We start from the raw sequence: 24,328 nt of genomic DNA on the forward strand, positions 1-24,328 counted from the left end.
TTAGTAAACAGGATTTGTCATCTGGCAAAAAATAAAGGAAAATTAAGGGAGATAGGATTATTCAAAGATAAGCAAAAGAAACCTAGATGTCATGTGTTGCAAGAGACGCAGCATTGCAGGACAAAGGGCAAATCAATAATGACATCTCCATTGTAGTTTTCAAAAATATCAGCTTTTGTTAACAGTTCATTATTGATTACATTCTCATTGTGCACTGCTGTCCCCCCACATGAATGAGTGGGTTCTCCACTTCATCTTTGAATATTTCTGCTTTCTCCAGCATTTTGTTACTCTTTTGCCACAAGAAGGAAACAGCACTAACAAAAACATATTTTTAGCTTTTTTATGTATTTATGAGCTGTCATTTTGAAATAGAGGCTTTTTGACCTTAATGTAATTGTGAACTGATGAAGTAAAATATTTTCTAGTAACTTATTTATGTGATAAGTCTAACAACAAGCCAATGACAGGGAAGTGTAATATGGTACTCTGGATCGTAAAAACATAACATTCACAAGCACTATAAACAAAAACGAAACATTTAAAAAAAAAAATCAAATAATTTAGGACACTTCCAACATCATACGAAACTAAGAGCAATTTAAATCTTGCAAATATGATGTCTGAAAAGTACATGCAATGCAATTCATTTATCTCCCTTTTAGTACCTTAATGACCTAGTCCATGTTCTTGAGGTACAAAATGTGTTTCTTGTATATAGGAAATCTCTTCACCATTTGTGGTTACTGAACACAGCCCAATTCCCACAACAGTGACTATCATTCCACCCATATCTCCCATAATCTCAACTGCAGTCAGATAATACTAAAAATTTTATGCAAGATTTGAAACGAAGGTAACATCTGCATAAAAAGTTTCCACAACTGACTGACACTGAGCTTTAAACTGTACTTATATAACTAAGTACTTTCTACAAACTGAAAATGGCTCTCTTACAAAATAATTTTGCAATAATTAGGGAAAATTACTGGAGGTGATAACAATGTGAAAGGAATATTGGTAACATTTGGTTTATTTCAAAGCATACTTGTATAAACTAGCTAGCATATAGTATGAAAGTGTATTACTTAACCTTAAAGCTAAAAGTTTATAATGAATAGGTGAAAACTGTTTGAGACAAGAGTACTTTTAATATAAAAGGCCACTTGTACAGTCTCTTAAAATTTTCTCAGGCAGTATTTTATGAGTATGTACTATGTATTATTATTATTATTATTATTATTATTATTATTATTATTACATGTTCACAGCAAACGAGGAGTCCTGCTTAAGCATGGGAGTTCCATCTCAAACAAAATATAATAATGATTTCTGCAATGTCAATAGTTGTATCAATGTGATTATTTGATGACCAAGATGGACTCTTACCAGTCCAGAAATGTCAACATTGACAAAAACATTGAAAAGAACAATTTCTTAAAAGTTAGAGTCCAGTCCTTTTTCCACTGGGGCTCAACCTAGCCTGAATGCTGCTGCTGTTTTCAGGAAAAATGATCATAGCAAATACGCAGTCATGTTCATTTACAGCAAAAAAAAGTTACTAACCAGACTTAAAAGCTGGAACTGTATACCATCTCTGTATGGATAAAAAGCACCAACAAACCAGTCATATACAACTGCATTAAAATTGGACCTTTTGTTTGGGAGCTACGATACCACAGACAGACACATGCATTAAATTTAACACCAGTCAGCCTGTGTCAGAGGTTAAAAATGGAAAACTTGAGATGGCTAACAGAGATTTTTTGTAGTTGACAAACTCCTGGTGTTGAAAGCTGAAGATTCAGAAATTTTTTGCAGCCTTACTACAATCATTCCAGTTCCATAAGTTAAGAAAAGTACTTTCATTTACTCCAACCATAAAAAATATTATTTACTAACATTATTTTTGTAAGAATGAAATAGTATTGTTGTATTTACTTATCTAGAGAGAGAGAGAGAGAGAGAGAGAGAGAGAGAGAGAGAGAGAGAGACTCAATACAAATCTTGCAACTCCCCAACTGTGGTATTGGAAAACAAAGATGTCAGTGCCACCTTCCCAGGGAGCTTATCTGACAGCATTCCAGCCTAAGGTAAAATATTAAAGAATCAGCACTATTCCAGGGCTAGGAATGAAAATTACTTGCCAATGCAGTCAACGAGGAAGAAGTAGTACAAGCATAAATGAATAAATGGTTTAATAAAAACTTTCCCGTGAGTAGTATGAAGACATCTGATATATTTATCTGGTTTAGTTGCATCTTTCAAGTACTGCTATTCATATAAGTTACACCAAGGTTTATTCAAATTTCTATACTGCAATTATGTATCAGAGGCAGAGAAACTTTCAACACCTGACTAACTGTTGTTTTCTATCTACATAAATGACCTTTTGGATAGGGTGGATAGCAATGTGTGGCTGTTTGCTGATGATGCTGTGGTGTCAGGGAAGGTGTCGTCGTTGAGTGACTGTAGAAGGATACAAGACGACTTGGACAGGATTTGTGATTGGTGTAAAAAATGGCAGCTAACTCTAAATATAGATAAATGTAAATTAATGCAGATGAATAGGAAAAAGAATCCCGTAATGTTTGAATACTCCATTAGTAGTGGAGCGCTTGACAGTCACATCGATTAAATATTTGGGCGCAACATTGTAGAGCGATATGAAGTGGGACAAGCATGTAACGGCAGTTGTGGGGAAGGCGGATGAATTTTGGGAAGACGTGGTTCATCTGAAAAGGAGACTGCTTATAAGACACTAATATGACCTATTCTTGAGAACTGCTCGTGCGTTTGGGATCCCTATCAGGTCGAATTGAGGGAGGACATAGAAGCAATTCAGAGGCAGGCTGCTAGATTTGTTACTGGTAGGTTTGATCATCACGCGAGTGTTACGGAAATGGTTCAGGAACTCGGGTGGGAGTCTCTAGAGGAAAGGATGCGTTCTTTTCGTGAACCGCTACTGAGGAAATTTAAAGAACCAGCATTTGAGGCTGACTGCAGTAAAATTTTACTGCCGCCAACTTACATTTCGCGGAAAGACCACAAAGATTAGATGAGAGAGATTAGGGCTCGTACAGAGGCATATAGGCAGTCATTTTTCCCTCGTTCTGTTTGGGAGTGGAACAGGGAGAGAAGATGCTAGTTGTGGTACGAGGTACCCTCCACCACGCACCATATGGTGGATTGCGGAGTATGTATATAGATGTAGATGTAGCTGTAAATTAAAAATCAATTTAAATTTCAGTTAAAGATTGCAGCAAATAAAATGACAAACCCAGATGTTTCATATTCTCTCTCGTTGTAATATGTTCCATTTACTTTATAGTTATTTGTCTGCAACTTGGATGGCATTTGCTATTAGTTCCTCACTGCACACAGCATTACATTCTCAATTCAATTATGCTGTCTGCAGCTGACTTTTGTTATTAATGGAGGAAGAGAAGTGTTAGTTTGACATTACACTTACATGGAAGAATATGAAGTTAGATGGGGAACAGTAAGAGAAGAAAATAGCTCTGATCTTGAGGAAGGAACCACAACAATCTAGTATCTGAACCCTACTATGATTGAGTTTGTTATCAAGAAGGATGAGAAATATATGAATTCACTTAAACATGTGTTTGTCTCCTACTTTCTCTCCAATTCCTCTTTCTCTTATCTTTGTCTAACTTAGGCCTCACAAAAGCTTGGTCCCTCTGAGCTTCAGGTCTGAGCTAACTACTACTCCTTTCCAACCTTCCCCAATCTATCATTTTCTCCTACCTGAGGAAGTAACTAATAGTTCCAAAAGCTAGAAAGTTATTTCAGCTTTTAGGTTTACCAGCAGCACTTGAAATTTTGTCTCCTGAACAGTGTTACTTACTTATAACAAGCAGTTTCTACGAGTAACACTCCGAGGCAAAGGATGCAACAAAATTTGTTGAAGTTTAGTATATCTGTAAAATCAAATATGGGCAAAAAGTGGGGATTTTGGGATAACTGGAGAGAAGGGAGGAGAAAAAGGAGCTTTTGAAATGTACTTGCAAACATTCTGTCATTTAATTAGAAAATATCTTAAGACTGGATCTTCTCTCTGTACATCAAGAATAGTTAGTGTGATCTGATCACTGGGTAATGTCAGATACTTTTATCAGATATGTTAGCCATTATGTGTAGCTAAGTGGGTATATCCCATATGACGGTAAAATTTCAACAAGATGAAATGAAAAGATAGATAGATAGAGAGAGAGAGAGAGAGAGAGAGAGAGAGAGAGAGATCAATATAGTGTCCACAACTAATTACTATCAGGAGCATACAAATAGACAATGGCAAGTGAAACTAAACAATTCGAAACGTGCAACAAGAAAAAGTGATGAACTACTTCACATGATTATTTGAAGGTAATGACTATAATATTTTGAAGTAGCAATTGTTGCACGTTTCAAAAAAGTAACAAGAGTCTATGACACATAAAATAAGGTGATGTGTGGTTCAAAATGAATACACTGAAAGGTATACTTTTAAATATTTTATTTATAAAAGTTCATACCCCAGAAGCCACAAAAATCTATCAAAAAGTCTATCAAACCTCAGTATCTCTCAATCATAAAAGGCATGAAAGACATCTTTTCTAAAACAAATAACGGCAGTTAATTGATAAATTAATCAATGTGACCCCTCGTACAATAAAAAGTGTATTGCTCAAATGAAATACATATTTAATACATTACAATATAACAATTTAACAAAACTATTATTAATTTTCCATGATCCCCTCAACATACACCATATGTACATAACTCTTCAGGCACAGAATCATGGCTCCTAAACTCAGTTTATGTTCAGAAAAGGTATCTCTTACACTGCTTAGCACCACACTTACATGGTGTTTTGTAAGATGTTAGATCTGTGGAATCATCTGCATTTGGCAACAAGAGACGTGATCGTGGAGAAGACACCACTCTGTTAGCTGTACTGTTTGCATCGTCCTGGATGCTCAAATTATTATGCATGTAGTCAAATGTCAACTCATCTCCAACTTCTATATCATTTTTTGCAAATAAAGCTAACTTGGGGAGATTGGGGTCCAAACAGTTTACCCATACAGCATAAACAGCCACATTTGGGTCACATGAATGATTAATAAAATGAGAGACATTCCCATATGCAGCTGCATCAACAGTATATGGACAAGCATCAACATTGAAATCTAAATCAAACAAGTATGTCCTGCCCTCTGCATCATATATTTTGCCTCTTTTTTCAGCCTCTTTAGTTTCTATTACTTCCCCAACATATTCACAAATAAAGGAACCTTTCCTTATACGCTGTAATGTTTTTACTCCCCAGCCACAGCCTGTTGAGGTTCGAAAAATACTCAAGTCTATTTTTCGTCCTTTCTGAACAACACGATTAGGACAATCTTGGGTGCACTTACATCGCTTATTGCATTCATATATGGGTACCCCAACATCTGCAACCAATAAATGTTTATGCGAATAAGCAAAAATGCTTCCAGACTGCTGACCACAACATTCTTTTGAATGTCTATCACACTTAGAACCACATGTGCAACCAATTGGTGGGTCATCTGGAATAACAACACCTTTACCAGGTATGTAATCATTAATATATGTAAAATTTGAAGGAGGTCCTTCTAGATCAACATCATTCTCAACAAATATTTTAGCCTTTTCTGTAGCTTTAGCATTAAGCTCTTTCTCCCATGTTTTCAGTGCATCAAGCTGAACCATTCGGTAAATGTCGTATGTACGAACAAGAATGTCATTTTTTACTTTTAAAATATTTTTCTCTCCCTTTTTTTCTTTTGATGGCCTGAACACCATCTTCATCTTATGAACAACTTCCTCCTCACTACAAACTGTGTAAGGTATACCATTGACTTTCACATATAACTTCATCAATTTCTCAAGTTCATACTTTGTTACAGTAACAAGTTTTTCTTGCAAATCTTTAGCTTCTTGAGTTGAAAATAAATTCCCTGAGCAAATTCTCTCCCTTAAAAACTGAATATAAGTTTTAATAACAGATTCACAAGTATTTAAGTGCTCTTCTGGTTCCCATGTGTTATAACAATGACTCCAACCTTTCCATTTGACATAAAAATAACGTTTATTTTTGCTCGTACAATGGTCAATTACTTTTTCCACTTCATATTTCTTTTTCAGTACACCTGAAGCATCAACTTCTAAATTAACAACTTTTTTCTTTTTCTTTGAATAATTTCTACGAGACTTTATCTGATCCTTGTCTACTGAATTAACAGTGTTGTTAACAAAAGAGTTTCTTTGTGATTTTCTCTTTCTGGATGACCCTGAAGGTACCTGAGCAGTTTCCTGCACATGGTCAACATCATGTGAACCCAGTTCAGCTTTAAAAGACTTTCGTGTGTTTGGCTTTTTAGGAGTAACATTATTTATTGCACTCTGAGTTTTTTTAGGTGTGGCAGTATCACCATGGTCTTTAGTAAGTACTGTTTCATTGTCAGGCGGAAAATCAGAAAACGCATCCCACCTTGTAATCAATTTATCATCTGAACCAGTTGTCAAAGAAAACTGAGGTATATCATGGTGTGCTAAAAGAGCACTATGAGTGAAGCAATTCAACAAATGTTCTTTCTTAAAGCTATACACTGCACCTTGTTTTTGACACATGTCTTCCATTATGTCTATCTCTTGAGGCACTAGAGTCATGTTTTCATGTACGCAACTTAAAGAATGACACCGTTTCCTAACCACAGACTTCTTCCAGGATCTGGATGACACACATTCATTCTCGCCCAAGGTGAATGAAGTATCTCCATTACAGTTTTTTAGGGGTGGAGTTCGCTTGTTTTCATTATTAACACTTTCTTGACTGCTTGGTAAGGTGCACGTGACATCGGCTACTGCAGCATCGGTGAAAGGAAACTTTCTTGTTGATAACTCTTGTAACATACCACATTTTGTAGCCTTTATACCAACTCCCAGGGATGGAGAAGCATCAAATGTGGAAGATGCAGCTCCACAAAAAGAAAATGCAGGAGATAGGCTTCGTTGCCTGCTCCTTTTTCTTCTGTGATACATAATTAGATTTTTAGTTCAATGAGTTGTAAATACATAGCTGAATCCCCTGAAAAAATCAAAAATTTAATAAGCACTACACTCCTCTGCTTCATATTCATTCCTTAGCAGATGGCTAAAAATTATATGAACATTGAGTGTTGAATTGAACTGCTACAAGGATTAAAAACTGCATGCATAAGTGAATATACAAAAGTTCAAATTACAGAAGAAATACAAATAAATATACACACAACTGTCACACGCCATGTACATACATAACTTTCTGAAATGTCTAAGTGGAAAAATTTAAGCTCTATATATCAAATAGTACAGCTACTGCATGGGTAGCAAGTCATTATAAAACTTCATCTCTAGCACACAAAGCACAAAAAATACAGTTAGCACAAAAAAAAAAAAAAATAAAAAATAAAAAAAAATGACTATTCTCACAAAAAATTGAAACAATGAGAGAATAGTACTAAACTACCAAAAGCCTGCTGAATATTTCAAACAACTAGTGAACTCAAAGTCACCTTACTGGCGAGACAGACGGAGGATGTGTTGGAAGGAAAGAAGAGTGATTAGAGTTTAATGTGCTGCTGCTGATGAGGCCATTAGAGACTGAGCACATGCTCAGATTAAGGAAGGTAATCAGCCACATCTTTGCAAAGGAACCATCCTGGCATTTGGCTACAGTAATTTAAGGGAAACCATGGAAAATCTAAATCTGGATGGTGATGTAAACCACCATCATAACAAACACCACACCTGAATCTCACCATGGATCTAGTGGATTCTTTTTAAGACAAAGATAAATGATCATTTACAACTCAGGGTAAGAGAAACAGGAGCAAAAATAACTGAGTACGAAAGAAATGGTGGCAGTACAATCATCTTCAAAACTCCTTCTGTAGGTACATTTCAACTTCAGTTGTGACTTTTCCATACCTTCTTTCATTTCCTAACAACTCTCCATCTCCAGACAACTAAACTGCATATCAAAGCTTGAGATGTCAAACAATCTTTCATTCATGTTTGCAAGATTTGCATCATTCTTTGATAAGGTGGCCTACCTTTTTTGTGGTAGTTTGATGAGTAAGTGCAAGGCTAAAAGAACAAACGTCTGAGGTCTGGTCCCTAGTCAGCCATAGGACTTTTCCTGTCACACATCACCACTTTCACATATACACTTACTTGCTTCGGTGAATAATACGAAGGGCACATGATTCAGAGTACATGTTAAATTTTAGGTCTCCCTATAATTGTCTGGCCAACTTCTAAGGTGTGAGGAAGGCAAACCATACCACATCCAACAGAAACATAACTAACAGTGGAGTGTTCAAGCTGGACTTTTCATATACAATAATAGCTTTGTCTTAGGACACTAAACAATAATATAGATTTATCAGCATAACACAAGGAAAAACATGTTATATATACAGACACAAACGTATAAATGTGTGTTTAATGACTATAGGAAAGTTGGTCAGCCACAGTGTTACTGAAGGAATGCTCTCAGCATCCGACTGAAATGACTTAGGAAAAACCACAAATCAGGATGCCTAATGGAGCATGAACCTCCATCCTCTCAAAGAGGAGGTCAGTGTCTTAATAAATGCACTACCTCCTTTGGTTTACATCTAGTGTACAATGTTCTATTCCTTATATACATTTGAAATAAGTTAGCTTGATAGCACGAAAAACAGTTATATACTGTTCACTTACTCTCTTTGGGTTGAGGACTGTTATTCACAGTTTTTTATTATTATTAATAATAATAAAAGGACAAAATTATGATTATTAATGAAAATATTAACAGAAATTCAAGTTCAACTGTTTTATGGAAAAGTAGGCAGGGTATATACAAACCATCAGTTTCACTTTTGATAATGTGGGGGTTTAATCATTAAATAACTCTGTGAAATACAATGCAGAATGAAAAATCAGTAAAGAAAACACAAGTAAAGATATGGCATATGAATGGGTGAAACGGCCACAAAATGAAGACAAATGATGGATGAACAGTAAAATACAGACCAGCATGCATGTGAGTCACTACACTGAAACAGGAGGCTGTCCAGCAAATCCATGCCAACAGGCATGGCCTTGTTCATAATAGTTCACAAATCTGCATAAAATATCATTAATGATGGTCTTGGTACTAAGAACAAGTACAACTGACAGGCACAATGGTAACTGCCCGAAGACAACTGTGCACAGCAGACAATATCTCAAAACGGCTTGGATCATTATGTATCTGGTGCTGATCCTTTTCTCAAGAGAATTATGACATGATACGTGTCCTGGATGCACCATTATAAACCAGGTATAAGATGTATTGACTGGAAGGACCAATCGTGTTCAGTCAAGAAACAATTAAGAACACAGGCACATAGTTTGCAACTCATGCTTATGATCTTTTGGAATGATAAATGTAAAACTGATATCACCCAAAGATTGATTTTAATACACTATTGCCTTCCTCGGATTTTTGCGCTAACTATTTGGTCAGTTATAGAAGCCCTAAAAATTTAATGTAAACTTAGAACAATGTTACAATTTGGCACTTTTTTTTTTACTTACAAAAATCATTGGCAGTGTTGAAAGAAACAAATGTCAGAAAAAATCACAAGGCTGGGCATGGATCGAACCTGATATCACTGAACTTTGTAAACCAGCACTTACCCACACTTGTTATGTTAAAGGCCCTATATTAGTACATATCCAGAATAAGGACCAAACGGTGACCAGCCATCACTGTAACGACATGTTGGCAATGTCGCTAAGTTTCCAATACAATCAAAACACTCCTTCCTTCCAAACCCCCAACTATTTTTAAGGAGGTGGGGGTGAGGGGTGGGGGAATGTAATAGAAAGTAGGGGGGCCTAATATGTTGCAAAACCTGCAAGAGCGCCAAAAAACAAGGTAGCAACAATTTTATTAATTATTCTTGTAAGAGAAGAATTATTTTCAACACACCATAGATGCGCAGGACCAAGAGTGCCTTGGGCATAATTTAAAAAACTATTTCAGAACATAGGTTTAACTCAACCTATACATGCAACAATACTATTTTAAATATACAAAAGCATCTCTAAAGAAAGTAACAGTTCTAAATACAGATAAGAACCACCAACTTACCATAAGACAGCACATCGACTTACAGAATCCGCCCATTTTTAGTGTATAGTCCAGGGTATTCTACCAACAACAATAAGAGAAGGATAGACTGCCACTCCCCACATAGCCGAGACATTGAGTGTCAGACGGGCACAACAAAAGGACTGGTATCCATTTAACATTTCGACCAAAGGCCTTCTTCTGCAGTAGGAAACACACACACATGAACACTGTCTCTGGCCACTGTGCCCATACTGTGTCACAATTGTGTCTGATTGGTGCAAGAATTAGGCGTGGGTGATGGGGATAAGGGGGAGGCACGAAGTGGGGAGAAGGAGGGATAGCAGGATAGGGGTAAGGGAATGTGCTTGTGGAAGCATGCATGGGACATGGTGTGGACAGAGTAGGGGTGCTTGGTGTAGCTGGGTAATTTGAGAAGGGGATGGGTGGATGGAGGCAGAGCAGAAATGAGGAGAAGAAGAGAACGAGAAAAGAACTAGTGGGTGTGTTGGTGGAATAGAAGGTTGTGCTGTGCTGGAGTTGGGGTAGCGGGGAAAGGGATAGAAATGTGGAGGACAGAGAGTGGAGAAGGTTGAGGGTAGTAGGATTACGAAAATGTAGGATATATTGCAGGGAGAGTTCCCATCTGTGCAATTCAGAAAACCTGGTGTTGGTAGGAGGGATGCCAATGGTGTGAAGCAGTCACCAACATTAAGCACAATGTGTTGGGCAGCATGTTCAGCAACTCACCACAGTTTGTGGCCATTCATGTGGACAGACAGGTTGTTAGTTGTCATGACCATGTAGAAAGCAGCAAAATGGTTGCAGCTTAATTGTAGATCACATAACTGTTTTCACAGGTAGTCCTGCCTTTGATGGGATAGCAGATGCCTGTGACCAGACTGGAGTAGGTGGTGGTGGGAGGCTGTATGGGACAGGTTTTGCATCTAGGTCTATTGCAGAGTTCTGAACCTTGGGGGCAAGGGGTGGGAGCAGGTGTGGAGTAGGGATAGGCAAGGATATTGAGTAAGTTTGATCTGTGGAACACCACTCTGGGAGGGGCGGGAAGGATAATGGGTAGGGTATTCCTTATTTCAGGGTATGACAAGAGGAAGTTGAAAGCCTGGCAAATAATGTGATTAGTTGCTCCAGTCCTGGATGGTACTGAATCACAAGGAAAGTGCTCCTTTGTGGCTGGATGGTAGGTATGTGGGAGATGGTTAGGTAACTGGGGGAGACAAGGCAAGGAAGATTTATTTTGGTATAAGGTAGGTAGAAACCAACTAGAATCCACCACCTTAGTTTTGAACCACAGGGATCATCTAGTGTAGGGAATCTGCCAACTGGCAAGAGAATCTAATCCCTCTTCAAATCCTTACACCCATCCAAGAAACCCATCCCCCTCCTCCACACACACACACACACACACACACACACACACACGCACGCACGCACGCACACACCTCTTCCTGCACTCCTGCCCTCTACTGCTTCCTTAAAGTTCATACACTCAACCACCCAGGATGCCCTATTGTGGCCACTTACTGTACCCCCACAGAGAGACCTTCTGCTTTCATGACTAACACTTTCAGCCTATTACCTGTATATATCAGACATCAACTATTTCTTACCACATGGTGCCCAGCTTGTCACTGTTGGTGTCATTTCCTTCCACATGAACTTCCCCTACACTCATGGCCTTCACACTTCTGAACACTGCCTTTCTCAATGTCCATCTGACTATGAACCTGCAACCTCCTACCTAGTCACCATGACCAATCATATCCTTATTCACAATTACTTCTCATTTAAAAGCATGACTGACAAAAAAATCTGTGGCACAACAATGTGTATCCACAGGCACCATCCTATGGCAACCTATTCACGAGCCATCCACACGAATTCTTCCTCGTCAGCCAGAACCCCAAACCCTCAACTGGTTCAGATTCACTGATGACATCATCTGGTTCTGGACCCAGGGTGAGAATATCCTGTCCACATTCCTCCAGAATCTCAACACCTTCTCTCCCATATGCTGCATCTGGTCCTCCTCACCCCAACAAGACACCTTCCTCGATGTTCACCATCTGAAGGATAGCAACATTAGCGCCTCATCTATATCAAACCTACCAACCACCAGCAACATCTAAGCTTCGACAGCTGTCACCTATTCCATACCAAGAAGTCCCTTCCATACAGCCTAGTTACCCATGGCCATTGTATCTGTAGTGACGAGCATTCCCTCTTGAAATATAGAAAGGGTCTCTCAGAATGAATTACCCTCCAAATCTCGTGCAGAAAGAGATCAACCATGCCTTGTCTCTCCAGTCACCTACCCTCTGTCTGGCCACAAAGAAGCACGCCCCTCGTGACTCAGTACAATCGAGGACTGGAGCAACTAATCACGTTTTTTGCCAGGGTTTCGATTACCTCTTGCCATGCCCTGAAGTGAGAAATATCCTAACCATTATCCTTCCCACCCCTCCAAGGGTGGTGTTCCACAGTGCACCAAACCTTCACAGTCCTTTCCATCCCTACTCCACCCCTGCTCCCAACCCCTTGCCTAATGGTCCATATCCCTGCAATAGACTTACATGCAATACCTGTCCCATACATCTTCCCACCATCACCTACTCCAGGCCAGTTACAAACATAACCTATTCTACCAAAGGCAAGACTACCTGTGAAAGCAGTCATGTGATCTATAAATTAAGCTGCAACCACTGTGCTGCTTTCTACAGCAACATGACAACTAACAAGCCCTCTGTCCGCTTGAATGGCCACTAACAACTGGCCAAGAGACAGCTGGATCACGCAACTGGTGAACATGTTGCCCAACAATGTCCTTAATGTCGATGATCTCTTCGCAGTGTGCACCATCTGGATCCATCCTACAACACCAGTTTTTCTTAACTGGACAGGTGGGAACTCTCCCTGCAATATATCCTACATTCACGTAACCTCCTGGCCTCAACTTTCACTAGTCCCAGCTCTCCACCTCCCTGTCCCCTTCCTTGCCCCCATCCAGCACAACACAGCCATCTATTATGCCAACACATCCCCTAGTCTTTCTCTACTTCTCTTGTTTTCCGCTCCTCCCCCCCCCCCCTCCCCCGAACCACTATATCTCTCGACTGTACCTAACAGCCCTACCCTTTCCCCAGCACATCACTGAATGCTCCCACAAGTAGAACTGCATATTCCCCCATCCCTACCCCGGTATCCGTCTTCCCCCTGCCCCACACTGACTCCTTACCCTCACACCCACATCAGGCTGCTGCTCTTGTCAGGTTCAATTATGATGCAGCTCGGCCACAGCAGCCAGAGACAGTGGTTATGTGCTGTCGAAAGCTCAAATGTATAGCAGTATTTTCATTGTGTTTGTCAGCAACTCAACGTCTCCTATATAAGATACACTGTGTGATCAAAAGTATCCAGATACCTGTCTGAAAATGACTTACAAGTTCGTGGCGCCCTCCATCGGTATTTCTGGAATTCGATATGGTTTTGGCCGAGCCTTAGCCTTGATGACAGCTTCCACTCTCGCAGGCATATGATCAATCAGGTGCTGGAAGGTTTCTTGGAGAATGGCAGCCCATTCTTCACGGAATGCTGCACTGAGGAGAGGTATCAATGACGGTTGGTGAGGCCTGGCACAAAGTCGGTGTTCCAAAACATCCCGGATTCAGGTCAAGAATCTGTGCAAGCCAGTCCATTACAGGGATGTTATTGTCGTGTATCCATGCCGCCATAGGCCGTGCATTATGAACAGGTGCTCGATCGTATCGAAAGACGCAATTGCCATCCCCGAATTGCTCTTCAACAGTGGGAAGCAAGAAGGTGCTTAAAACATCAATGTAGGCCTGTGCTGTAATAGTGCCACGCAAAACAACAAGGGGTACAAGCCCTCTCCATGAAAAACACTACCACATCATAAACCATTGCTTCTGAGTTTTACTGTTGGCATTACACACGCTGGCAGATGACGTTCACCGGGCATTTGCCATACCCACACCCTGCCGTTGGATAACCACTTAGTGTACCGTGATTTGTCACTCAAAACAAGGATTTTCCACTGTTCAATCATCTAATGTTTATGCTCCTTACACCAAGTGAGGCGAGGTTTGGCATTTACCGTCGTGATGTATGGCTTATGAGCAGCTGCTCGACCATGAAATTCAAGTTTTCTCACCTCCCGCCTGTCATAGTACTTGCAGTGGATCCTTACACAGTCTAGAATTCCTGTGTGATTGTCTGGACTGATGTCTTCTTATTACACATTACAACCCTCCTCAACTGTCGACAGTCTCTGTCAGTTAACAGACGAGGTCAGCCTGTATGCTTTGGTGCTGTACGTGTCCCTTCACACTTGCACTTCACTATCGCATCACAAGCAGTGGACCTACGTATGTTTATGGATGTGGAAATCTCGTGTACTGACGTATGGCACAAGTGACTCCCAATCACCTGACCACGTTCGAAGGCCATGAGTTTCGTGGAGCACCCCATTCTGCTCTCTCACGATGTCTAATGACTACTGAGGTCGCTGATATGGAGTACCTGGCAGTAGGTGGCAGCACTATGCACCTAATATGAAAGTTATGTTTTCGGGGGTGTCAGGATACTTTTGATCACACAGTGTAAGTAGCACTCTGTCCTTTTCATAGTATTGTCCTTTTTAACGTATGTATTATTCAACAGCTGTCTGATACATGAACTTTAAGTGGTTTTTAAGAATGTTTTAAAAGTTCAGTTATAGTTTGGTTTAACTGACCCTAAAAGTCAAAAATCTTTGAAATTCAGCAAAATGATTTGGTCGTTGGAAATTTTTTTTTACATCAAGAAGGTATTAGAGCATTTTTACACATGTGGTTCCTTCTTGTGGCTCTCCTAGATTATAGGGCGATTTCTAGTGTTTCAGTTTTCTTTTGAGCTATATTATTTACAGTTATTCAACTTCATCCTTATGTAGCCACTTGACCACCATCTTTTGTATGTGGAGTTTCTTTTGTACGTGGAGTTTCATTATGAAGTGAATAATAAGAAAATCAAGTCATTTTGCAATACTGAAATTTGAATTACTGACTTATCTGAAATATAACGCGTACACCAACATATAACCATACACATTTAAATTTTGTAAATCTATATCTATTTTTACTTTTCCTTTGTATGTTCCAGACCTGAAATATACAGAAAATTCAGTATCTGTGAAGCAGCAATAGGCAACCACATACACAAATTAATTATGTTAACAAGGTGTAAACTAGTTCATTCAACATCACTGATATGTTGTGCAAATGCCATGTGGAATGTGTAACTATCTTTTTTACATTTTACAAAGTTACGAGTTTTATAAAATTAAGTTGTACACATTAACAAACATCAAATTCTAAAAACAAGACTGGTTTGAATACCATAATACTTTAACTAGGAGTAGTCTTATTAGTGACTGTGCGCAGTCCTTCCTTCTTGGTCTGAAAACCACTCACTCTGTCTGTTGTTCGGGGATCAACTACGCGAATCACAATACAAGTCTGCATTTTTTGCACCTCATAATTATTTCAAATGTCAGAAATAAATTCCACAGCCATAATTAATACATACCAAAGCCACTGCCATCATACAACAATACAATAATGACCAAACCATGACTTTAAGTAGCTCTTGGAACATAAGTTTCTTTATTTGACGATGAGAGTTAAGTGCTGCAGGAAATGCAATCAGTATAAAAAAGAGTTTGCTTACAAACCACTCTTGCAACCCATTCCAAAATACTGGTCAAGTGTGTGGGACCCGTACGAAACAGAACTAACACTGGATATTGAACATATATAGAGGTGGTCATGACCTTAACCAGAACTTCTGCGAACAGCTCTGAATTTCTCTGGTGGTGGTGGTGGTGGTGGTGGTGGATGATTCCACTGTTGACTTTGCCACTTGCCCTCAGGATGTCAGAATTCTGTCAGACAGAAGCATCCTGTTGCACAATACACCTGCCTCCACACTGCCAGTCAGACAAAGGTTAAGATTCTCACCTTGTGATTTTCACATATTTCCTGACCTGAACAGTGGATGTCAATTCCAGTTAAATGAGGTGGTGCAAGATTGGGTGCCGTTGTGGATCTGTCAGCCACCAACCACATTCTATGAAACAGAAATTGATCATCTCGTCCCCCGGTGAGATACCTATCTTAACACACGTAATGATTACTTTTGAATGGAACCATTCCATGGTCCCATTGTGCCAGGGTTTTAGTTTCCATTTGTGCCCCCATGCAGTTTATGCAGATGAAACTTCTTGGCAGATTAAAACTGTCTGCTGGACCGAGACTCGAACTTGAGACCTTTGCCTTTTGCGGGCAAGTGCTCTACCACTGAGTACCCAAGCATGACTCACGACCTGTCCTCACAGCTTCAATTCCGCCAGTACCTTGTCTCCTACCTTCCAAACACAGTTTTAATCTGACAGGAAGTTTCGTATCAGCACACACTCCGCTGCAGGGTTAAAATCTCATTCTGGAGTTTATGCAGATGATTGCAGACCAATGGAAGAAACTGATTCGCAGAGTTGACAATACTGTAGTGTATTTCTAGTTTCATGGTAATGTACCTTTGTGAGACAAAAAGTAAATTAAGAAAAGTTACCACAGTTTACTAAATTGATACACTCAAGATGAATTTGCTACAAAAGAATTATGTACAGACAGTGGCAAGGAGTTCCATAATGAAGGTGTACCTTGGTCTGCTAACAAAACTACACTGAAAAATTCCATTTCTGCGCCATATACTCCTAAGATGAAAGAAGTTTCTGATTGGCATAATAGGATCCTATGCGAAATGGCACATTCATAGCTCTCCTCTGCTAAAAATTTGCTAAAAGCATTGGGGAGTGGGGCAATTCTAGATGGAACATACTCTCTGAATCAAACTGGTCCCATGGAAACTTAAGGTAAAACTCTGACAAGGAGAGGCCCCAGTGGTGCAATCGACTTTTTGAAACTATGTACACGATGATGTAGATTAAGATCCCAGATATAACACACTGCAGCAATTCACTCTGGTGGGCCCTCATTTGTGAGTAATGGATGAAAAAACAATTCATTTTTTTGTCAAACAATGGAAAATCCAGGATTGAATGTAACAATACTGGAGAAGGAAAGTTGCTACTCACCATATAGCGGAGATGCCGAGTCACAGATAGGTACAACAAAAAGATTCTCACACGACTGCAGTCTCAGGCAACTGAAGTGTGTGTATGTGTGTGTATATTGTTGACAAAGGCCTTAATGGCTGAAAGCTATAATTGTGAACATCTTTTTGTAGTGCCTACCTGCGACTCAGCATCTCCGCTACAAGCTGAATAACAACTTTCCTTCTCTAATATTGATTCCTTTTTTTGTGTGACACTCAATAGCATTAAAGTTTCATTATATAATCTGGTTGCACGATGTAATGGACAGGACAACAGCTTCGCATACAGGAGGTTGTGGGGTCAAATCTCATCAGGTGCAGTAAGTTCTTTTATTTTTAAATATTTATCGAAATGGCTTTGATTATCATTTTTATTCAATTAACTGATGTAAATGTAATTTTTTAACTTCATTCCTTTGTCACATAATTTTAATCAATGAGAGTTTCATTTTTTTTCTTTACGTCATTCTTTTTACAATGGGAATTTTTGTGAATATAAATTTAATTACATTTATCTCTTATAATATTCAATCATTTGAAAATTATGATCAATCAGTTGAAAAAGAAAACACATGAACAAAGATTTCAAGTGAAGAAACAATGACAAGAAGAAAAATGAAAGCAAATGAAGAAGTTTATATTACGATTAAAAATGTGTGACAAAGGAACGGAACTAAAAAATTACATTTAAATCAATTAATTGAATAAAAATGATGATCAAAGTCATTTTGATTGATTTAAAAATTAAAGAAAGCCTTACTGCAACTAATGAGATTTGAACCCACAAGCTCTTGCATGGGAAGCTATTGTCCTTATCAGCCATTACATTGTGCAATCAAACTGTATAATGAAGCATTTTTTAATGCTACTGAGTATCACATGAAATTCCAATCCCTCCCCCCTCCCCCTTGCAAACGAGGGCCCATCATGATGAATAGCTGCAGTGTGTGATACCTGGGAGCTTAACCTACATCACTGTGTAGACGGTTTCAAAAAGTCAATCAAACTGCTGGGAACCTCTCTCTGTGAGATATTTTTGAAGAAAGAAAGCAGTTTTGACAATCTGGAGATATTTGAGATGGACTAGTATGCATGGATTCTCATGTGAAAATGGAACAAGTTTCAGTGATGCTAAATCTTTAAAAAGGTTATGTGGACAGTGTTGTCACAAGTTTCCCCAAGTGAAATTCCCTGATTTCCAGACAAGTTTCAGCATTTTTTTCCCTGACAAAATTTGAGATCTCAATGGTAAGTAAAGACATAAAGACATAAGCTGACAAAAAAAAAGGACAGACAGACTTATGTATCCCGCCCCCCCCCCCCCCCTTCTTCTTGTGAGCAAAAATCATAAGTACTGACATCAACATCTTTTGTAGTGAACTGCTTTTAGATGGAGAAAGCAAGCCAAATGGTACATGTGTTTTATTAAGACCACTGTTGATATTTTATTTCAGTAAAGTTCACTCATTTGGTGACAAAAATACGCATTTCCTTAGCGTCACAAGACAGATTTAAAATACCTTCACTGATTTAAGAAATAACCTCAGAAAAAAGTAGGTCTCTTGAAAGAGGTGTATAAAGCAGGGAAGAGTTGTGTAAACAAATACTATAGGTGACTGACAATAAAATGTTGATTCTACTGCGTCCATTATTGTCAGTTATTACCCACTGTGTTATTTCTATTATTTAAAGTATTGTGTAATTTTTCTATCGAGAAATATATGAGTATATAGCGTACAAACGGCCAGCGACTGCCACAATCTTCTTCTTCTTGTCATCCATACTTTCTGATATATAAACTACTTTTGAAGTGCCAAAATGTACTACAATAAATAAAATTTCTATAAAACGCCACACTGTACAATGCACTTGCGGTGAGACAGTCACATTTCCTGAAATCCATCGCCTGTGGTTCCTGGCCTGCCGAGGAGCACCTCGGTCCTGGGTCCATGGATAAAGCACGAAAATCCACTGCATTATGCGACACACAAAGAGACCCAGCCTGCAGGCAGATCGGTGAGACTAGATCCAACGGGCACAGCCTCCACATTTAGTGGGAAACGATGCACTTCAGATCAGCAGGTCCAATCTGTTGGAGATACCTGCAGAAATGGCCTGTGGTTTTGGCCCATTGCAGGAATCCACTCGTGTGGCCAGCTATCACATGTCACAGACAGCATGTTGATAAAATGAGACCATGGTTATCAAGCCATGCAATAGATAACTTGCACAAACGCTCTGAAATCAATACTAATGAGGATAGATAGCAACTCACTGGAAAGATGATCACCGAGCCGCAAACAAGCACGTAGAAAAGACAATGACACTCTCACAACTAAATTTTTAGCCACAGCTTTTGTCGGAAAACGAGAATGGACACACGTTCACACAAACACTACTCACGCACACATGACCACCGTCTCCGGCCGCTGCATCAACAATCTCTGAGAATGAGATACAAACAAACCACTCCTCATGCCTCCCTGACTCTTATCCACAGCTACTAGGTTAGCAGCACGAAGTGGTGGCAGCACTGACTGCAAGCTGAGGGGAGTGGTAGGAAGGGGAGAAGCAGCAAGAATGAGAGAGCAGGGAAGCGGTGTATGTTCTCAGTTAAGCCCAGCCAGTGACGATGCACGATATCTCAGTAGACAAACCATTTCATCAACTGAGACAAAAAATAAGATTTTTTCCATTGTTGTCCCCCCCCCCCCCCCTGTCCCTGGCACACTGGCACATTTGAAAGTCCCCGATATTCCCTGATTTCCAGAACTTGCAGCAACCCTGACAGATGGTTTCAATGTCTATGGGAGAAAGTTTATTTTCCTGAAAAAATGTGAGTTTCTGTATGCAGTGATGTAAATTCAGCTGTAAACAAGCATTGACCCAAAGAGACTAAAAGGGTTGATTGGGTCAGACATAAAAAGGAAGAGAATGTGAGTGCATTGATTTTGAAGAGGACAGTCACAAGTATAATACGAACCAAAATGTAGATGTAAGTAACAAGAAGAATAGCAAAAATTTGTATCACACCGTGGGACAAGAAAAAGAGCAATTTGGAAGCAAGAAATGAAGACAACTTACGTGAACAGCAAAATTTGAAGAAACCATCAAGTTACTGTGAAGACCACATTCATCAACCAAGAATAATCATTCTTTGCGAGACTCCAAGGAATTATAAAGAAGTAATGCAATAAGGAATTTATAAAGAATGAAAGACAGTTATGAAGGAAGAAATGAATTCCCCAAAGAAAAATAAATTATGGAAACTAGTTTGTTTATTCTGAGACAAATATATTTATTATAAGATGGTTGAAAATTTATAGGTTTTGCTACAAAATTAAATGCAAATAATGAAGTGGTTTAATGTAAGGCTTAACTGGTGGCGGAAGAAGTCACTCAACGATCTATAGTACATTAGGTTGATACATTTAGCTCTGTAACAATATCTGAGATGATGACAGCCCTGGCGAGTGCTGCAATTCAATGTGACGAAATAATTTAATTGACTAGATAAAAAAATCTACTCACCAAGTGGCGGTAGAACATACACATCCCATACGGTAAGTCTCCCCTGACCTGCAGTTCTGGGTGACTTTACCGAAATCTATCCCTCTTCCTTCCTTTTCCTTCACCCCTCTTCCTTCCCCTTCAACCCTTCTGCCTGAAGGAGGAGTCACGGGCTCTGAAAGCCTGCCAAATTAGAACCTCCTTTTATGTGCGTGTTCTGCTGCTGCTTAGTGAGTAGATTTTTTTTTATCTATCCAATTAAATTACTCCGTCAAAAATTGATTTTTTTCGTTGTTAAATTCAATATGGTGGGTGTATAAGGCAAATTGATGTGATGAATTCATTTCTCAATGGCATTTTGGAGGAGGAAATTAACATGTATCAATGAAAGGGTTGTGATGATGCTAAAGGACGTGAATGTGAATTGCTACAGTGTCTGCACACTTTGAGGCAGGCCTTGTAAAATTTCTTCACGAATGTAGTTTACGGGAGAGACATACATGTCAATGTATGTTCTACAGTGAAAACCTGGTGGCATTGAATGTGAATCTGTTATGGTCTCTACTGATGCAACAACTAAATTTAATGATCAGCTGGGTAAATGCTTTCAGATCATTGTAGATTACTTGCTGGGCTTACAAATCAAATTGTCTGTGTATGTGAAGAGAATTTTAGAAATATGGTGCAACTGGATGTGAAACAATTATCTTTACCACTTGAGCCAGTATGAATACTGGGTGGCATTAAGTTTGAGAATAATGAAAACTTCCATACCAAAGCTTACAGTGATGCTAATCATGGTGGGGACAAATGCACAAGGTGATCAACAAATGATATTCTAGTCAAATACCACCAATGTACATATTAATATTCACTGAAGAATATGACTCGAAATTATAGAAACACTCAGTTGTGCTCTGCATGTTTGTTTGGTTTATCAGTATTTTCATACTGATGAGGTTTTAAAATAAATGTTTTATTTTGAAAATTGCCTTTGGTGTTTTACCAATATTTACAAAATATGCTTCATGTCACATCTAAAAGCTCACTGCCTTAGTTATGTGTTAAGAGGCCTGTGTCCACTAGTAACTAAAAACTAAACTTATGCAAGGGCAGCAGCGTCTGAGCAAGCACACATTAGCAAGGGTTCGCTGGTTATTGGGAGCTCCAACATTAAGCACTTTACGAAGCCCGTTAGGAAATAGCTTCAGCACCAGAAAGAAAGCCAATGTGCACCTGGTATGCCTGCCATGATGTATAGGAGCCCTTGACAGTGATTACTGAGCATGCAGGTGGAGTTGCCTGCAAGTTGTGGCTCATGTCAGCACCAACAATGCATTGCACGGGTTCTGGAGCAATTTTCAGTGCATATAGGTAGCTGGCAGAAGTGGTGAAGGCTGCTGGCCTCAGATGCACGGTTCAAGCAGAGCTTGCAATTTGCACCATTGTTCCCAGAGTTGATTGGGGTGCTTCGGTTTGGAGCTGAGTGGACAGTCTCAACTGAAGGCATCTTGGTGCAGATTTCTGGACCTGCGTGTTTGGGTGGGGAATTGTAGGACCCCCTTTGATACATCAGGGGTACACTGCACAAAGGAAGCAGAGTGATTCTGGAGTGCACTTGTTTTTACTAGGCAGTTAATTTGAGTAGTTAGAGGTACTCCAATGAACATTTGCCAATCAATAAAGAGTCAGCAACATCAGAAAGCATTCAGAATGATGACACTCTGAGTGAAAAAAAAATTATGAGTAAGCTGTGCAAGTACTCATAACACAGTTCCAGAATTTACTACACTCCAGGAAAGTTCTAGCACTCAAATTATTCTTGGGACAGAGAGCTGGCTGGAACCTGAAGTTGAAAACTCTGAAATATTTAGCAAGTCATGGAACACATATTGGAAAAACAGATTAGATGCCTTGGAGGGGGTGGGGGTGTTCATTGCAGCTAGTAAAAATATTCGCTCTATTGATGTAGAAGTTATTTGGTCACATACAACAGGTCTAGGTGAAACCAAATTAATCGTTGGATGTTTTCCCTCTCCACCCAATCCCGTTGTGACAGTTCTACTAGAGCCATTCAGAAAAAGTCTAGTCATGCAATACTAATGGTTCAAATGGCTCTCAGCACTATGAGACTTAACATCCGAGGTCATCAGTGCCCTAGAACTTAGAACTACTTAAACCTAACTAACCTAAAGACATCCATGCCTGAGGCAGGATTTGAACCTGCGACCGTAGCGGTTGCGCGGTTCCAGACTGAAGCGCCTAGAACCGCTCGGCCACAACGGCCGGCCATGCAATACTAGTTGAAGACAATTTCACCGTACAGAATATACTGGGACTTCCATGGATTCACAGCAGGGAATACAGACGGACAGTCTTGCAAAGCACTATTTAACATATTTTTCGAAAATGTTTTGAGCAGCTAGTTTGGCAGCCCACACACATCAGAAATATCTTGCATATTGCAGCTACAAACAAGCCGGACTTTACTGACGGTGTCAGTATAGAGACAGGGATTAGTGATCATATCATACCCCCCTATGGTTATGAAAGTTATAAAACAGTCAAGAAGGGTAGAAGAGAGTTTCTCCTAGAAACAGAAGATAAGCAGTTGTTAGCATCTCACTTATATAATGAATTGACATCATGTAGTTCCTAAGATGGGCATAGAGGAAATGTGGGCAAAGATGAAACAGATTGTAAATTGTGGTCTAGACGAGAATGTGTCCAATAAATGGATTAATGACAGAAAAAACCAATCGTGGTTTAACAACTAAATTTGGAAAATGCTGAAGAAGCAAGGCTGATGCACTCTCAGCTCGAAAGAGAACACGCAAATGACGACAGGCAATGGTTAGTACAGATTTGTGCATCTGTGAAAAAAATCATGTACGAAGCGTACAATTACAACTGTCATATAAGATATGGCCGAGAATATTCTGGTCCTATGCAAAGTCACTAAGCAGGTCTAAAGCTTCCATCCAGTTACACTTTGACCAGTCTGCTGTGGCAGTTGAAGGCAGCAAAATAAAGTCAAAGTTTTAAACTTTGCAACTAACGCAGTAGAATCATACAAATATACTATCGTTGGGGAGGGGGGGGGGGGGGGGGGGGACGACAACAACAACAACCTACCATATCCAAATGGAATCCTTTTACAAGGAGTACTTTACGCCACTGGTCTCTTACGTAGCTCACATTTATCACAAATCTCTCACCCAGTGCAAAGTAACATATCACTGGAATGAAGTGCAGGTGAGTCCTGTGTATAAGAAGGTTGAATGAAGGATCCCACAAATCCTTAACTCTGGTTTGCTGCAGAATTCTTGAACATAGTCTCAGTTCGATTGTAACAAAATTCCTTGAGGCCGGGAAGCTCATGTCCACAAATTGGCATGGTTTTAGAGAGCATCATTTGCTCAGCTTGTCCTTTTCTCACGTGACATACTACAA

At 39.4% G+C, this 24,328-nt stretch overlaps 1 protein-coding gene across 4 annotated transcripts in view; it reads right to left on the bottom strand.

Moving 5' to 3' along the window:
* Positions 1–24,328, bottom strand: part of LOC126412144 (exosome complex component RRP43-like) — a 153,375-nt gene that overhangs the window by 121,354 nt on the left and 7,693 nt on the right. For 2 of the 4 annotated variants that reach the window (XM_050081599.1, XM_050081598.1), the window contains exon 3: positions 4,502–7,117. The exons of the other annotated variants lie outside the window; for them this stretch is intronic. In XM_050081599.1, the coding sequence (XP_049937556.1) occupies positions 4,828–7,071 (2,244 nt within the window). In that variant the 5' untranslated portion in view covers positions 7,072–7,117 and the 3' untranslated portion in view covers positions 4,502–4,827. Of the gene's footprint in view, positions 1–4,501; positions 7,118–24,328 lie in introns of those variants that run through there. 4 annotated transcript variants of the gene reach the window in all.

This window comes from Schistocerca serialis, chromosome 7 (genome assembly GCF_023864345.2).
Source record: "Schistocerca serialis cubense isolate TAMUIC-IGC-003099 chromosome 7, iqSchSeri2.2, whole genome shotgun sequence".
Classification (NCBI taxonomy): domain Eukaryota; kingdom Metazoa; phylum Arthropoda; class Insecta; order Orthoptera; family Acrididae; genus Schistocerca; species Schistocerca serialis.